The sequence below is a fragment of the Elephantulus edwardii genome, unplaced genomic scaffold, assembly GCF_000299155.1.
Source record: "Elephantulus edwardii isolate Elephantulus edwardi_28Jun2011 unplaced genomic scaffold, EleEdw1.0 scaffold00013, whole genome shotgun sequence".
Lineage (NCBI taxonomy): Eukaryota > Metazoa > Chordata > Mammalia > Macroscelidea > Macroscelididae > Elephantulus > Elephantulus edwardii.
Genome location: NW_006399763.1, coordinates 7,816,621 through 7,835,646, shown reverse-complemented (window position 1 = coordinate 7,835,646; position 19,026 = coordinate 7,816,621). Strand labels below are relative to the sequence as shown.

General features: G+C 35.4%; 1 protein-coding gene across 1 annotated transcript in view; it reads left to right on the top strand.

Moving 5' to 3' along the window:
• Nucleotides 1–935: 935 nt before the first annotated feature.
• Nucleotides 936–19,026, top strand: part of LOC102873031 (protein lin-28 homolog B-like) — a 168,408-nt gene continuing 150,317 nt past the window's right edge. Inside the window, exons 1-2 of the mRNA XM_006881185.1 lie at nt 936–945; nt 1,828–2,015. Of these exons, the coding sequence (XP_006881247.1) occupies nt 936–945; nt 1,828–2,015 (198 nt within the window). The remainder of the gene's footprint in view (nt 946–1,827; nt 2,016–19,026) is intronic.

Sequence of the window (19,026 nt, the reverse complement as noted above, 5' to 3'; positions counted from 1 at the left end):
GGGCAGTTATTTAGGAAGTCATTAATCACATCTCCTCCCCCGGAAAGAGATGGCGGAGAAACCTGTGAAGTACAATTCCTCACCAGCCCCCTTCAGAATGTTCCCAAAAGATAACCCCACACACAAATGGAGTAGAGGGAGGTGATCGCGACTTTTCAGCAGCATTTTCTTTTAAATTGGGGGAATTCCCGGTACAATCAGAGACTGCATGTTTTCTGCCTTTTTGGTAGATGTATAGTACTATTATTTTAAGTTTCATGTGGATGCAATTAGCTTCAATTAGGGCTTTTGTAAATTACATATTTTTCACTAAGAATCGAATTAAATACCAAATTAGCGTCCCAAACCTATTAATTGCCAGCATGCACCTTAATTCTCCGCCTAAAAGCCCATGCAACGTGGGCTGCTTTCCTTGAGTGACTTTTTTCCTTACATGGGTTATTTCGACAGGCTGGTGTGTAAGGCACGCGTGTGCTCATATAGGGCGCTGCCTTTTTTCTAAACCGACGATTCACAAGGAACCTCCATTGTGTTTAAGTAAAAGCAGGCAATCAGCATTCTGATTTATCTTAAAGCGTCCCAAATTGTCTCTAAGCTAACATGTTTGGGTTTTCCTTGTTCATTCATAAATTATTTTGATGTCAGCATAGATGAAATGGCGATTGGTTATCTCTTCCTCTTGCCGGCCCCTTAAGGATCCGAGGTGAAATTAGTAGCAAGAAAGCATGTAATTGACAAAGTCACGTGTGCTCAGGGGGCCAGAAACTGAAGGAGAGAGGAGAGAAAAAAATCAAAAGAGGGAAAGCACATAAGACCATGCGAGCTAAATTTGTGATCGCACAAAATCAAGATGTTAGGTTGATGCAGAAGATCACGCCGTTCCCAAAGGAAAGTTTTCATCTCACGAGTTTGGAGCAGAGGGCCGGTGGGGCAACATGGCCGAAGGTTAATTTTCTTTTCTATTGTTTTACTGTGATTTTCTCTCTTCCTTTTCTCCCCCCTTGCACTCTCTCCCCTTCTTTGCCTGCCCCCCTTCCCCTTTACCCCAATTCTACTGGGCATTGCCCCCACCCCCCATCGCGCAATGGGGCTTTCTGCAAACCTATTGTTATAGATCTCCAAAAATGTTTTGTACCGCCCACAGTGATTCACAACTTGAAAAGCTTTCAGGGAGCTATTGTTTGAATTGTTTGAGTGTGATTAAGCGCAGTTTCAGTTAGTGAGCCACGAAAACTTTTATACACCTGCACCCTCCCCCACTCCACCCCAACTTTAATTGAGAGTTATTGAGGGGGAGGGGAAGCACATTGCTGATAAGCGGGTGTTCGCGGCCGCAGCATGTGCATTACCTAGCAGTTGAAACCATCTTTACGATTCCTCTTTCCTCCTGGTGCCCGCCAGAGAGTGTCCTTTCGCTGGAAAGATCTCTGTTTAAATGGGATCACTGTTAAATCAGCAATATGCAAGTCAAGGGTATCGCGTGCTGGAGTGTAATGCGGGACTGGAAATGTGGTGAAAGGAAAAAGTACACGTATGTACAGAAACGTGCAAGTGGATGGGGTCGATTGCACAGTTGCCACCTCCACCTCTGCTTCCTTATTTTAAACCATTTTAATTTTACATGGTTTCGGTAGAAGAAAATGACCAAATCATTTAGTAATTTTTTTCCTGTTTTTTTTTTTTTTTTCTAACTTCATCACCATATTCCCGGACACCCCACCTCGACCCCCACAATTTACCCCATTTTTCTTCTTTTCCTACTCTTTCACCGAACACAGCCCTGGAATACTGACTAACTTGACTTTTGTGTGTGCTGTTCTCCATCAGGCGGGGCCGTTAAAGGTGGCGGAGAAGAGCCCGGGAAGCTGCCGGAGCAGGCAGAGGGAGAATCCCACGTTTTGCACGGAACTGGCCACTGTAAGTGGTTCAATGTGCGAATGGGATTTGGTTTTATCTCCATGGTAAACCGAGAGGGAAGCCCATTGGATATTCCGGTCGATGTATTTGTGCACCAAGTAAGCCAAACTTTTTTTCCCCCCTCTTCATCCCGTGTAAGTCTTAGTACTTGTCATTGGATGTGCAGTAATATGTCCATAGATCCATTGAATGACAGTTTCCCCCCTAAAATCACGTATTAATTCAGGGTTTGGGGTTCACATAGACTCTTTTCTGTTTATGAAAAGGAATTCTTTGAAATGTCACCATTTGCATGATGGCTGATATTCTTAGCATTTCCCCGTTCTCCCTAGGCTACTAAGTTTTGGTAGTGTATCTTCCTGTGTTACAGTTACCTATATCTGGTGAATGAATGGAAAAGGAATGATAATTCTAAGGTTAAAAAACACAATAATAACAAATAATAAAGCAGTTTACCATTATAAGAAATATGCACTTCTTCCTCTTTTATAGTATTGGACACCTAGTCAGATTAACTCCCTCTACTATTTAATCCACTGCCTACCCTGTAATCATTTGTAGATGCAAGTAAAAAGAATTTTGGTTTCACAGTAAAATAGAGCACTATTGTTGTAATATAGTTTTGGAACAAATAGGAGAAAGGATGCTTGTTATTAGCATTCTAGAAATGTGCTCCCTCCAGAGGCAGATGATACTGTCTCTTTAAGAGTCTGAGTTTAAAAAAAAATGTGCCATGAAGTGGCTGCTATTTTGTGTATTTGAAATGTGCCTGGATGCAGATGAGGGTGAATTTGTTGCTTATATCATGTAGTGTTTTTTGAAGATTCTTAAATATTAAGCAGAATGTCTTCACTTCCCATTTTCAAAATTTTATTCAGAAGGAAAAAAAATTAGTACCTCTTCCCCTTTCACTCCTCATTGACTAATCTCTTTGTAGTAAAAAAGGTAAGAATATGCAAAGTTGATTGTTTCATCAAAAGTAGTTAATGAAATATAGAGCTTCTGTAATTAATTCATTGATAGAAATAAAAGTGTATAGAACTAAAGAGATTTCTTTTTACTTGACATCTAATTTAAAAAGAATTGAATGAGTGGCTGTTAATAGCACTGGTTGACTAATACACATTCATAAGGAAAATACTCTGTATTTGGCTAAAAATGATAGAATTGCTTTGATACTATGTTGCATGTTTCTGGCAGTATTTACTTTGTTTCTTTCAAAGGAATATCATCTTCAAATTAAGTATCTAAACAATAGAAACATGTGAAACCATTGTGTTTTGATCTGTTTTTCAGTGGTGCTTAGTAGCTTCCTGACCTTGCTGTGTGGTGTATTTTACTTTCCTAAAGGCCTGGCCATCATTACTGGCTGTTTACATGTGGAAGGATCAGTATAATCTGTGAATTGAAACAAAGTTTAAATACATAAATAGAAGTCCACATACAGGCTACTGGCTTTTAAGCCTCCTACTTGATGTTGCAAAATGAAGCCACATTTTCTACTTTTTTCCCCTTCCAAGCCTGAATGACTGAAATCACTGACAAATCTATTTTCTCTTAGCCTCTTGCTTCTCCCCTTTGAACCTTCTTTAGGTTGTAAAATTGTATTTTACGATCTCATAAATTTGTTTTATAGATGAATGAAAAAAATAGCCCTCTTCTTCTTTGTTTGATCACACCTTGGCATAATTTAACTTTCTATGTTTACCTATTAAAATATTACAGATTATATTAGTCAATATTAATATATATGTGATCATGAGGCATCCAAATTTAAGCAACTTAATGGTTGTATGTAGACAAACATACTACTTGTTTTGAATTAAAAAATAACTTGTTGCTTGCTGGAGAAGTTTTTGAACAGTAGTTACTGATAGCTCTTGGATTTTTAATATTACACTTGTTCTCATCCTTTGTTACACATCATATATTTAATGAAAAGAAGGCACTGAAATGATATGTGTGATAAAATTCCTTTAAAATACATATAACCTTTAGAAGAATATGTCTTGATATATTCTTTAGAGCAATAATGTGAATAATCAATACAATGAAGCATTAGTTTTTCTGGGTTTTTTGCTGGGATACTGTGAAAATACAGGGTTATGATAATCTTAAAATCTGAAATTGCTGTCATTTTAAGCAATTTTTTTTGATGATTATAGTATTTGCTGTTGGAAAATGTGTTTCTTTTTGGATAAAACTTACCTGTCATTTTATTTGATTTTTTTGCTTCTTGACTTTCATGCCTATTTAAGTAATTTTTAATGTTCTATTTAGATTTATATAAATTTCATAGAAACAACATTAATAATCACCTTGAAGAAGGTAGAAATTCTAGCTAAGCCACTATGTATGCCACTTGGATGGTAATAAATAGTGCCTACAGGTGTCATGTAAGCATCCCAAACAGACTGAAGGTAGAAGTCGGGACCATTTAATAAAATTTAAAAAATTATTTTAGCTGTCACTTTTCACTGTACAAGCATTTACATTATCATAACTACTATTTATATGATTATCATTGACTTTTAAAATCCATTATGTCTATCATTTAATCCATTATATCTTTTTTATTATAAAGTAATCTACATTGTTCAGAATATGGAATTTTAAGTGTTTAGCTTTCCCATTGTCTATGAAAACTATTTTAAGTATATGCTGAAACTTTATCATATATTCAAAGTACTTAAGTATTGTATTAAAAATATTTTTAAATACATGAAATGTATTTGAGGAGTGAAAAATTAGATTGTTTTACTTTAAAATAATATTTAAAAATTTATGCAGTGATACATGGGATTTTAAAATTTTTCTTTAAAAACTTGACTGTAAAAAGCACATCAAAAATACTAAGGTTGCTGTGATATGAAGAAGATACTTATATATTTAACAAAAATAGAACTGTACATTTATAGTTACATAAAATTAGTTAGCAATACTATAGTAACACTCATGTTAGTGTACCTATGCCTAGTCACTATAATTTTCATCTTTAGAAGTACGGGTAAATGCAGTGAGCTTCTAGAATAATGTGTGGCCGCTAGTGCTTTCAAATATTTATTTTGACTTTCTAATATCAACTTGTGAATTACGTGATAGTAAATTTATGGATTGATGGTACAACCAACTGATCTATGTTTCTAATGAAACACTGATTTCAACTTTGATAATAAATTTTTTCAATAAAATAGAAAGATTTAAATAAATATCATATTTGTCAATTTGTGACACTTCATTGTTTTAATATGTACCTTAGATATTTAACACATATTTAAAACTTAGCATGATGACTAAGTTTTTAAGTAGATAAATGTTTTGGAATCTCTTAAGGATTTAGAACAAACAGATTTGTTTTTCAGTTGAAGTGAAAACATCACTTAGTTATTACAAACTTGTTAAATCTAGGTTGTTATGTGCTGATTTTATCATTTAATATACAATGATTTTATAAATGACAATAAATAATACTTCTATCAGTTTCTTATTATTTGTAAGTTTTTAAAATTTGGTTAGTTGCATGTTTAATTTAGATAGGATGTTTAAATTATCTTACTTTGAAAATTTTGCTTACAAAAAAGTATTAAAATTGCTTTTCCCCTTAACTGATGAACTGTAGTGAAACTCAAGAAATTATGTTACTCTATGTAACTTTTAAAAATTGCTATTGTTTTTGTTGCTGTTGTTATGTGCCATCGAGTCGCTTGTGATTCATAGTGACCCTATGTAAATGCCGTTCTATCCTGTGCCAAACTCGCCGTCTCAAACACACTCATTCCCACCACTCCACTCACAGAATCGATCCATCTCATCGAGGGTCTTCCTCTCCTGTGCCATCCCTCCTCTCTCCCAAACATGATGTCCCTCTCCAAGGACCAGTCCCTCCTTGCAACATGCTCAAAATATGTCAGACGAAGCTTCAGAATCCTTGACTCCAAGGAGCATTCTGGCTTCACCCTCTCCAAAACAAACCCGTTTGTTCTCCTAGCAGTCCATGGTATAGTCAACACTCTTCTCCAGCACTACAGCTCAAAGGCATCAATTCTCTTTCAATCATCCCTATTCACTGTCCAACTCTCTGATACATAGCACGTAATTGCAAAGACTATAGCCTGGATCAGGCGCACCTTAGCCTCCAGCCTGACTTTGTTGCTCTTCAGTACTCTTGAGAAGTCCTTCACTGCTGACTTTTCCAATGCATTCGTCTCCTGATTTCCTGGATGCTGTTACCAAGAGTATTGACTGTGGAACCTAGTAAACTAAAACTGTTAACTATCTCAATCTCTTCACCATCCACACTGATCCTGCCAATTGGCCCAGTGGTGAGAATCTTTGTTTTCTTGATGTTGAGCTTCAATCCATATTGAAGACTGCAGTCCTTGACCTTCTGGAGCAAGCGCTTCAGGTCCTCCTCAGTTTCAGCAAGCAGTGTTGTGTCATCTGTATAACGCAGGTTGTTGATGATTCTTCCACCAATCCTGATGCCACATTCCTCCTCGTACAGCCCAGCATCTCGGATGATCTGTTCTGCATACAGCTTGAAAAGGTATGGAGACAAAATACATCCCTGACAGACCCCCTTCTTGATTTTGAACCATTTAGTGTCTCCTTGCTCTTTTTTGACGGCTGCTTCTTGGTCCAAGTATAGGATTTGCATTAGCACAATCAGAAGTTCTGGGATTCCCGTTCTTCTCAGAGTCAGCCAGAGCTTGTTGTGATGCACACAGTCAAAAGCTTTTGCATAGTCAATGAAGCACAGATAGACATTCTTCTGGTATTCTTTGCTTTCTGCCAAGATCCATCTAACATTACCTATAATATCCGTAGTACCACGACCTCTTCTAAATCCAGCCTGCACATCTGGCAGTTCTCTGTTGATATATTGTTCTAAACATTTTTGGATAATTTTCAGCAGAATCTTGCTTGCATGTGATATCAATGATATTGTTCGATAATCTCCACACTCTGTTGGGTCACCTTTCTTTGGAATGGGAACAAATATTGATCTTTTCCAGTCAGTTGGCCAGCTGACTGTCCTCCAGACTTCCTGGCACAACTTAGTGAGCATATCCAGGGCAGCGTCTGTCTGTTGAAATAGATCTATTGGTATGCTGTCAACTCCTGGAGCCTTGTTTTTTGCCAGTTCCTTCATAGCAACTTCAACTTCCCCCTTCATCACCATAAGCTCTTGCTCATATGTTATTTCATGAAATTCCTCTGTGTGAGCCAATTCCTTCTGATACAGTGACTCTGTGTACGCCTTCCATCTTCTTTTGATATTTCTTGGATCATTTAACATTCTACCCAAACTGTCTTTAAATATTGCCACCCGTGGTTTGAATTTGTTTTTCAACTCCTTCAGCTTAAGAAATGCTGAGCGAGTTCATGCCTTTTGATTTTCTGACTCCAGCTCTCTGCACATTTCATTATAGTATCTTGCTTTGTTGTCCCAAGCTGCCTTTTGAAATTTTCTGTTCAGCTCCTTGATTTCTTTCTTTAGCTTTGGCTTCTCGGTGCTCTAATGCCATACTCAGTCTCATCTGACATCCGTCTTTTCTTCTTCTTCAGCCTTTGTAATGATCCTTTGCATTCTTCATGGACGATTTTCTTAATATCCTCCCAGAGCTCATTTGGTCTACGCTCATTGGTGCTCAAGTCCTCAGAGCTGTTTCTGAGATTATTTTGAAATTTGAGTGGGACAGACTTAAGGTCAAATTTTGGTTCCCGTGAACTTGATTTAGTTTTCCTCAACTTCAGCTTGAACTTGCTTATGAGTAGTTGGATAGGCTCTCAATTGGACTTAAATGTTTGGTAATATTTTAGGAGAGTTGCATATGGCAGGATTATTTTGCCAACTACTTTTTAAAAAAACTTTATTAATTTTAATGAATGTTTACAGAGATTTTGGATTTCCACTCGCTAACTACTTCTTAGTATTTGTTCTGTTGTATCTTTTTTAACTTAGGTTTTTGAAATTTACTTCCTCCTAATAAGATAACATGATCACTTGAACTTAATTTTATTTAGAAGAGGAATACAAATCCATTCCTTCTTTGAGTTGTGATATAGGAGAAAGTTCTGAATATTCAATGGACTGCCAAAAAAACAAACATATGTCCTGGAAAGGGTGCATGCCTGAGTGCTCTTTGGAGGCAGAGCTGATGGAACTTCATCTTTTATATTTAGGACTTTTAGTTAGGTGATGCTATTCCTTGGAAAGGGACATCATGCTTGAAAAGGTGGAGGATCAGTGAAGGAGAGGAAGAGTTGCAATGAGATGGATTGACACTGTGATACTTCAGCAATGGGTTCTAGTGTCTCGGAGATGGTGAAGATGGCATAGGATAGGGCAGGGTTCAGGATGAACTGTTAGTCATATGTGACTGCGACACCTAACGACCTCTCTTCTTTGTGCCTTTATACATGTTGGGTGTATACATGCTGAGAATTCTTTGCCATCATATGTAATACAAGGACTTTTCAATACAAATGTAATTCCTTAATGTCACAATTTACAAATATGACTTCTCCCTAGAAAAAGTTTAAATGACTGAAATTTAGCTGCCATTACTCAACCTTTGAAATCTTTCATCTTTTCTTCTTACCAAGCCTCTATATTTTACTTATATTTTAGTCTTTATGGATAATATGAATTTCCATATTGCATATAATTTATGGTCTTTTTACTGCTTTGCTTAAAAAGTAACTGAAAGGGTATTAGAAACAGAACAATAAGAAAAGGCATCATTATAATGTGTTAACTTGTTCCTGATGGGTTTAGTCTGACTTAAAGCAACCCTAAAGGACAGAATGCTAATATCCCATAGTATTGCCAGGGTTATAAATCTGCAGAGAAGCATGTTGCCATACCTTTTGACTGCTGAATACCTGGTAGATTTGGAAAAATGGATTTGCATGTTATTGTTGGGTACCGTCGAATAGGAACCGACCCATGGCTGACTCTTGAGTATTAAAACTCATTACTGTCGTGTCAAAACTGCCTCATAGCTGACCTTCCATTGGGTTTTTAGAGACTGTAAATTGCACTGGAGGAAGACTGACCGTCTTTCTTTCTCAGAGCTTCTGGTGGAGTTGAGCCAGCAGAGAGGTACCACCTTTGGGTTTGTCGGGAAACTCTCTACAGAGTACACGACCAGAATCCCCTTATCTTATAGTGTTGTTGTTATGTATCCACGAGTAAGAACTGACTCATAGCTAACTCTCCAATAGGTTTTCATGTTTTTATGTATTTCCATGAATATATTGTGCAAGAGGAGATTGCTCATCTTTCTCACATGAGACAGGTGATGGATTCTGCTTAATTGGGTTCAAAATCTGATGTGATGGCTCACAGACCACGCAGAACATATTAGGGGTGTCAAACAGCTAAAATTCACACTGGCACTATGATATAATCAGTCAGGATAGCTGCTGAGATGTGCTCACAGGTGCCTCAGCCTTCAGCCTCTTGATTTTAGCTCTTAAGGTCCTGTCAACTATGCCTTTCCCCTAAATCCTCCAACAGACTTGGTATAGAAGGCTTTTAGCTCTGATTCAGTGGTGTAGTAATCACATAGTCTGCTCCATCTCACATAAATTCAATGCTATTGCTGCCACTCCTGTAGGCCTGGTCTGATTAGTGCAAGAATTTCTGTCCCTGAAGGATACACTGCATTCTTTTGCTTTGTCATTGCTGGTGGTCAAATTCTTTTTTCTATTGCAGGATCCACTCAATTTAATGGTGAGGTTAGCCTATCCCCATAGCAAAGTCAGTCAGTGACAGGGGAAGCTATTTTGAATACAAACCCATTAACATCACAAAGTCCATGACCTATTCAAAGTATTTACCAACACAGTTTAAAGACATCAGTTCTCTAATGATCCTTATCCACTGCCCAAGTTTACATATTATATGTTATTGTTATGTGCCATCACATTGCCTGCAACTCATAGCGACCCTGTGTAAAACGGCTCTGAATCTTGCTCTATCCTGTGCCAACCTTAATTGTCTCTGACACCCCTAACCTCATTACCCTAGTCACTGAGTCAATCCATCTCATTGAAGGTCTTCCTCTCTTGCGCTATCCCTCCACCCTCCCAAGCGTAATGTCCCTCTCCAAGGACTGGTCCCTCCTTGCAACATGCCACAAATATGTTAGAAGGAGTTTCAGAATCCTTGCCTTCAAGGAACAGCTGGTTTTCACTGTCTCCAGGATGAATCTGTTCTCTTAGCAGTTCATTGTACATACACTACTCTTCTCCAGCACAACAGCTCAAATGCATCAGTTTTCCTTCTATCATCGCTAGTCATTGTCCCACCTTCTGATGCCTAGCAAGTAATTGCAAAGACCATGGCGTGGATAAGGCACACTTTAGTCTCCAGACTGACACTGTTGCATCTCTAGGGACTCTTGCATGTGATATTAATATTGTTTGATAAGTTTCACCCTCTATCAGGTCACTTTTCTTTAAAATGGGAACAAAGGTGGATCTCTTCCAATCAGTTGGCCACTTGGTTGTCCTCCAGATTTCTTGGCACAACTTGGTGAGTGCATTCAGGGCAACCTCTGTTGAAATATGTCTGTTGGTATGCTGTCAATTTCTGGGACCTTGTTTTTTTCCAGTTCCTTCAGAGCAGCTTGAACTTCTTCATTCATCATCACAGGCTCTTGCTCACATGTTGTTTTGTGAAATTCTTCTGTGTCAGCCAATTCTTTGGTACAGTGTTTCAATGTTCCTTCCATCTTCTTTTAACGCTTCCTGGGTCATTTAATATTCTGCCCAAATCATCCTTAAGTATTTCACCTCAAGGCTTAAATTTGTTCTTCAGGCCCTTCAGCTTGCCCTTTTGATTTTCTGACTCTAGCTCTTTACACATATCATTAAAATACTTTGCATTTTCTTCCTGCACTGCCCTTTGAAATCTGTTCAGCTCCTTAATTTCTTGATTTCTTCCCTTTACTTTGGGTTCTTAGTGCTCTAGAGCAATATGCAGTCTCATCTGACATTCATCTTGGCCTTTTCTTCCTCCTCTGTCTTAGTAATGACCTTTTGCATTCTTCATGGATGATATTCATGATATTCTTTCACAGCTCATCTGGTCTTTGCTCATTAGTGTTCAAGGTTTCAAATCAGTTCCTGATATGATTTTGAAATTCAAGTAGAATAGACTCAAGGTCAAATTCTGATTCCTGGGGATTTAACCATCTTTATCGTCACCTTGAACTTGCATATGAGTAGTTGGTTGTCTGTTCCACAGTCAGCACGTGGCCTAGTTTTCACAGCTGATATTGAGCTTCTCTAACGATTCTTCCCACAGATGTAGTCAGTAGTAGTCACCACTAGGTGAAATCCATGTGTATGATCTGCATTTATGTTTCTTACAATAAGTATTTGCAATGAATAAGCCACTAATTGTATAAAATCCTGTCATTCTGTTTCCAGAATAATTTGTCACCAATTCCATATTTTCCAACTATGATCCTTCTTCCCTGGTTCCAACTTTTACATTCCATCCACCCATTATTATTAATGCTCTTTGAGCGCATGTTCAATTGATTTCTGACTGCAAAAGTTGGTAGAAGACTTCTATTTCCTCTTCTTTGACTCTAGTTTTTGGTACATATATTTGAATGATAGTGGTATTAACTGGACTTCTTTGTATGCATATGGACATTGTCCTGCCACTCACAACACTGTGTTTCAAGATGGGTCTAGAGATGACTTTCTTAATTATGAAACCAACCCCATTTTTGCTCATCTTTTCATCTCAGGCATAGTAGGTAAAATGATTAAAAATATTCCATGTTAATCCATCTCATTTTGCCAATACACAGTATGTCAATACTTCAAATTTCGTTTCTTTCTTAACAGTGTTCAATTTCCCTACATTAATGCGTTTCACATTCCACATTCCAGTCACTAGTGTCTTCTTACAACTGTTCCTCCTCCTTTGTGTTTTCATATTTGAGACCTCAGCCTCTGTTGACATATCTGCTAGCCTACTCTAAGTGTTCTCTATTGTACATAGGATTTTCAAACGCCTGTTATTTTGGAAGTGGATGGCCAATCCTTCTTCCTTGTCTGTCTTAATGAAAATGCTCAGATTTAGAACAGTATCTGACAGATAAACATTTTACAGAAAGGAGCAGATGAAAGACATTTCCCAATTACGAAGCTAACGGATTCAGTGTTGCTCGCCACACTTGGCAAATGTGTCTCGGCCCATCCCTTTCCCCTTTCCACCAGCAACCCCTTCCACTCCTACCTACCCCATTCAACACCTCCCTCCTCCCATTAAGCCCTTGATACGATGGCTTAGTTCTCAAGCCTTCTGTGCTGCTATGGTTCTGTATGCCTTGCACCTCTTGCCTATGTAAAAATTATATTCCTTACTCATTAGCACTTTATAGATGTCTTTGGAAGCATATATGCCTATTTCAGTACATTATTTGAAGAAGTGGCTAGCATACATGAAAAGAATTTCTTTCCATTTGCATCAGGTTTTACAAGTATTTTTATTTTAAGACATTATATTTTAATTAATATGTTCTTCTTTTAATCGTTATTAGAATTTTAAGAAATATTTAGCTTATGTCATTTATTTATAAAAAGTTTTTCCTTTATCACTTTTACTAAAGTATGATTTATATACAATGAATGAACCAAGTTCAGGAATACAATAGGACTAATTTTGGTGTATTGTATAACTACCACCACAATAACAATACAGAATATCTTCATCACTCAAAAAAGGTCTGTTTTGACTGTTTGTCATCAGTCTTTGAGAGAAGAGACTCAATTTTTCAGTTTGAATATTGATATGTCATTTGAAGTTCGCCTATTCTTTTTAACTTTGTCTAAATATCATCTACAATTCCTTATCCTTTATGGGCTGCCTTTTCATGATTCTTCTCAATTCATATCTCTAAGCTAGTCAGGAAATTACATTTATACCATACTTTTTACTTGTGGAAAAGATATTAATTAATATGTATTTTCTTAAGCCTTAATTTTATTCCTTGGAGAGGGACATCATACTTGGGAAAGGTAGAGGATTGGCAAAGGAGAGGAAGATCCTCAATCAGATGAATTGATATGGTGATGCCGCAGTGGGCTCTAATATGTCGGAAAGTGTGAAGATGGCACAGGACAGGACAGGAAATAGATCTGTTATTCCTAGCGTAACTGTGGTTCATACTTGACTCGACAGCACCTGAAAACAACAACAATCCTCATTTTTAAATTTGATATATTCTTAGGGTACTGTTTCTTATGATACTCATTTACTGCTACTTAAAAGTCATAATTAGAATTTACTGATGATTCATATTTCTTGCAAGATATTGGATGAGTATTCATACTGAATTATATTTTTGTGTAAACATTCTTAGAAGTGTAAATTAACCAGCTGGATTATTGTTAAAAGAAAGTATTTTAAGAAAATTGTTCCTAAAGAATGTAATTTATTTAACTTTATTGTTCATGTATTAAGTGTAAAGAAGTCTATTGGTTGTTCTATGTAAGAGCTCAGTTCTGTGGATTACTGCTTTTTTTTCCCATCTCCATTCTTTTAGCAAACTTAATGACATTTTCTCTCCAATTGATTTTCATTATGGTCATACAGATTCTTCAGGGAAGGGATAATTGTCCTTTGTGCTATTCACTTTCTTTTGCATCTAATTCTAGTTCAATTTCCAATAAAATTTAGAGATAATTATTTTAAAATTTTGGTTTTAAAGTTATGAGCTACCAATAGTGATTTCTCAGCAGTCTAGAAATACATAGTTTTTTGGTTTCATGAGGAGAAGCTAATTTCCTAGTACTTAGATTCATGTTATTTTATTGTTCAAATAATTGTTATTATATACCAGCTGCTTTACATTTTTACAAATGTAATATTTTAAAAAATGACTGAGTATGTTATTTTCTTAATACTTAATGTTGGACTCTTTTAAAATCTTGTGCATTTAATTTGTTCATCACTCTGTTCTGTTGTGCTATGTGACATAAAGACTATGTAAAATTCAATTTGTTTTGTTTCAATTTGTTTTAGTCTGTTTATTTATAAACCTTGTAAACAATTTCTTAATCTATGTAAGCAATTTCTAGCCCTTCACAGTTTTGAATATTTCCAGATCCTATAAATACCTAAATTATTTTCTGTTAACATTTTTTCTATTGAAATAGTTCTCTTTATTCCAATCATGCTCTGTAAATCTTATGACAAAGGGTCTACCAATCACTACTTCTATAATATTGATATGTTGTAAAGTTTAGAATGAGTTGTATCATCTTTCCCCTCAATGATTTTAATATTACATGATTTTGCCTACATTATGTAAACACAAATGCTCCTCTCCCAGCAACTTTTAAAAATAGAATAAATTTTAAGAGATGCATTCCAAACTCAACCCTTTGTAAAGCCATACATTTCAAAAGATAAGAAATTAACAAGTCATTTTCAATTGTAACAAAAACAATTTTTTTTGTTAGAATTGGTTAAACTGAGTTTGATCACAGTATTTACTTTGTAATTCTAGATCTTTAATGAAAATTTTTGGATGACTAATAAATTGAGGGACACTTTATTTTGCATGTTTGCCCCTTTCACTATTTCCTCCCCCAAAACCATTGAAGAATTTTGAATGGTGAGGAATTTGTGCCCTTTGGCTCAGGTTGCAGACCCACTTGATTAAGCCAGAGAAGCTAGGGTCAGAGCTATTCATTGCTTATCTTTTCCTTGAGCCACTTGTAAATCCTTCTTTCTAAAAATTCTCTTAAAAAAAAAAAGAAGTAGACTTATAGTAAGCCTAGAGCATAAGTATTTAATGGCTTTATTAATTGCTTCTGTAATTGTGACACTCACTACATGGGCTAATTTCATTAAGTTTACATTTTCCATTATATTTCATCTTAATTGGTATATAATTTTAAAAATACATATAATTTACATGATTTTTAAACACATCCTGTTAGCAGTGAAAGTGTGTTGTTCTATATCAGCTTGGTATTTTTACACTTATAAGTGTAGCATCAGTTTCATTCAGATGAATTTGTTAATTTTAATCAGATCTGTCAAAGTCTAGAAGTATTTTGTTTCTTCTATTTGTTTCCTTTCCAACCTTTATTTTAATGCTTAAAACTTCCTTGAGTCAATAGTAGCACAAGTTTTTTAGTTGTAACCATAATGGTGTGAAGTCTTTGAATTGGAACCCAGGTTTAAACAAACCCAAAATACTTTGTTCTTATCTCAGCATCATTTAAAAGTATACAGCTCTGGTTCAGGACCTTAGGACCACCCATCACCCTGGACATTGGATACTCCTATTTATTCAAGAGGCTTGTGAAGTATCTCAGTGCTGGTGGGGGATGGTGTGTATATCTGTGTATGAGATCAAAGTTAGGTGATTTTACTCTAACAAAAGCAGCAACACCGTTTATAAATGCAATATTGCCCTTGGAGATTTGTCAAACCTAACTTACATTTAATGCTTGTTATTTTATTTAAGTGCTGATTGCATTTTTCACTTGTTTGATGCTTTCAGAAGGTTAAAGCAGGCCCCAGTTAAGAGTAACCTCAATCCATTACAGCTATTTGGCTTACACCTTACTCACTGGCCTTGGATAGCTAATACCAAGCTTTTGTTTCTTCCTGTAGAAAAAAAGGAAGAAACCCCACCAACCCTGTTCTTTCCATTTTCTTGCTCACGCCATAGGACTACCCTTTTAGAAAGTCACAAATAAGGTTATTGTAGATCTCAGAATGAAATGAAAATATTGCATTCAAATGAAATAATATTTGAAAAATGCCTCATATAATTCATATGCATTAAGTAAAACTTTAATTTTCAACAATATATACTTTCTTTTTAAATTTGTTACATTTACATTTATATTTCTATCATTTTAGGAAGCCAAAAGAAAATTTATTATTATGTTTATTAGAATTTAATGGTGGCCTAGTGGCAAGAAGCTGCACTTGTAACCCTGAAGACATGCAGTTTGAATCCATCAGCTGCTCTATGGGAGAAGGGAGGGCAGTCTCCTCCTATGTTATTAACTGCCTCTGAAAACCCACCAGAGGGGCAGCTGGATCAGTTCCGTCTCAACAGTATGCAACAACAACAATATTTTTATATATACAAGGGTGGTTTTTTAGTGTACTTATTTTTCTACCAATTATTACACCCTTGGAGATTTCTGAACTGTATCTTATTTCTCAGAATTCGTGTGGTAGAAAATAGTAGGAATGACTTTAGCAAAGAAAGATTTGTGGTAGGGGAAGAATGTATTATAGAATCTCATAGGAAGAAATTAATTGGATATATTTCTTCATTCTTTTCTCTGTTAGCTCCTGTGATAAATGTAGTGTAGCTAACTAGGAGAATAGTCATTCATTTTCATTATTATGCATTTAGCCAATATAAGGATAATTCATTAATGTTATATTTTTTATAATCTATTGAATACTATATTCTTTAAAGTTGTTTTATTTTACTGAAACTAGTGTTCAGATATTTAACTTTATTTTAATTAACAGATTATAAACATATTTCATAATTTAATAAAATATTTAAAATGATGATAATTTCTAAAGAAGTATATACTTTTTCATTGACTCCATGACACCTAACAACAAATGTTGATTTTTTAAAAATATAATGTCCTTTGAGATATTGATATTTCTGTGCAAGTGAGTACTTTAAGAGACTTCTAATAAGAATAGGGTTTCAAATAGAACTTTTAAATTTTTTATTTAGAGTACATTGCTTATTTCAACTAGAGGCTCCATTATGTTGTTCACTAGATTATCATACTATTACAGCTCTTACAGAACTTTGATAGGACTTTTATAGATTCTTTGATTTTGCCATCAGTCCAAGATAACTTAATAACTAGGCTTGTAAATATCTGACCATTTAGTCCTTTTTAAGAATGAATATAAAATAAATGGAATGATCATTTAATTTTCAGTAGCAAGTTAAGTTATGAGTTCTTACATTTAAGAGTTAAAGAAAAGACTCATGGAGGTATGCAAAAGCTACATTGCTTTTGTGAGTAATGGTGGATTATCAGCTCTTCTTTTTTAAACCTAGGATCTGACAGGAAGTCTGTAACTAACTTACTCGTCTTTGCTTACATGGAAGTAAAATTTGATAGTAAGTGATTTATTTGGTATAATCTTTACAATGGAAGTTTTCAGCTTGCTTTAGTTAATTGATTCAGTAGTTTTTTTTTGATACTTTAATGAATGTTGTCATGGAAGTACTGGTTTTGGAAAAGGTTTAGGTTACTAAAGCTTTCAAATCTGTGATCCTTTTTCACTTACCATTTGTGTAACAAAGTATTCATAAAACACTAATAACTCATAACTAATCTTTTCTACTCCAGTGCTGATATTTATTGCTGAAACAGTCCATTTCGTAGCCTACTGTTTTTGTGAGTTTGAAAAGAAAAAGATTAATAAACAAAAACCTACTTAAAATATTGCAGTGTGTTTTGTGTACTCTAAACTGGAGGGTTGTTAATTTTTTTTTTATTTACCTAATATAAGGATAAATGTGAAGTGTTTTACTCTAATGTGGTAATTTTATAGTGATCTTATCGTTTTCTACAAACTATTGAATATTATATACCTTAAAGTTGTGTTTGTCATATTCAAAGGAGTGTTTAAATATTTAAACACTTTATAAAATTTAATATTAAATAAGAGAAGTTATGAAGGACTTTCTCCTTTAAAATTGAAAAAATAGTTTTAAAAATAAATCTATTTGGTAAAGAGACTTAATCCTTAGTCACAAGTATAAAGCACATCTAATGAATAACACCATTTGTGATATTACTACGTGTTTATATATATGGTTTATTAAAAATGTGAAGTTCATGGATGGTTTGGATTATGGATTTTTGTTTCTACATTAATTAAGCTTTGAGGAGCTCAGGTGACACAACCCATAGTGAGTTGCCTGGCTAACCCATAGGCTGCACCTAGTAGTGCTTCCCTGCTGGTTCCACGAGAGAAAGATGGGCAATTTCCTTTTAGGTGATTGAAAGCTTTAAAACCTAATAGAAGGTCAGCAGTGAGTCAGAACTGACAAGGCAGCAGTTACTGAGTAAGTGAAAGTAAACTTTTATCGCAAATGGGAAAGAATGTTTCTAGTGGTTGAAATATATGAAGAACTCCATAAATGTGCACATTTGCTTCCATTTTATCCTTTAGTTTAGGGTTAGGATTTTACTTTTTAAAGATAATTTGACATAGAAGTATAAATTAGTTTTGGAAAATTGTCTTGCTTTATTAGTGACTCTTTCACCTTTTCTACTTTTAAAAGTATTTTACTACTGTCAAACTACTTTTTCAATTTTTTTTCTATTTTTTTTGTGTGTGTGTGTGGTCAAATTGGATCCGACTGGTACAGGAGGAGATTGCCCCTCCTTCTCCAGCAGAGCATCTGGTGGATTCGAACCATTGACCTCTGGGATTGCAGTGCAGTGTCTTGCCACTAGGCCAACAGACATCTCTCCTGTTAAACTATTAATGCCCCTAAAGTTATTCAAAATTTCCAAGGAATATCAGTGTTCAGCATCTTTTGAGTTACTCAAATTTACAAATCCAAACATTTTTTTTTGAAATCCTGTAGGGTAGTCAGTGTTTTCAGTAGACTAAAATTTATTATATTGATTTCTCTTTTTCAATTTTCAATGGTAAAAATGTTTCCCTTGTCCCTGTGATTTTTCTTTTCTCTATCCCCTTTCGGGAGGGGAAACTGGAGTTTCTTATTTCAAAAGATACCAAGCAAAAAAAGAATAACTCAGCAGAAACTGCTGCCTTTAGCAAAAATAAGCATCATCCCTTGTAACTTAGTTGAGAAAAGATTAATAATAGATAATAGATTTTAGAATTTGTTCCAAATGAATGTATATTTTTTTATACACCTGAATACTGTTGTCTAAAGAAAAGAGAAATGTACTTAGGCAATTGTTGTTGTTGTTATGTGCCGTCGAGTCGCCTGCGACTCATAGCGACCCTATGTACAACAGCCCTAAACTCCGCTCTGTCCAGTGCCAATCGCACTGTCTCTGACACTCCCATCCCAATTATCCCAG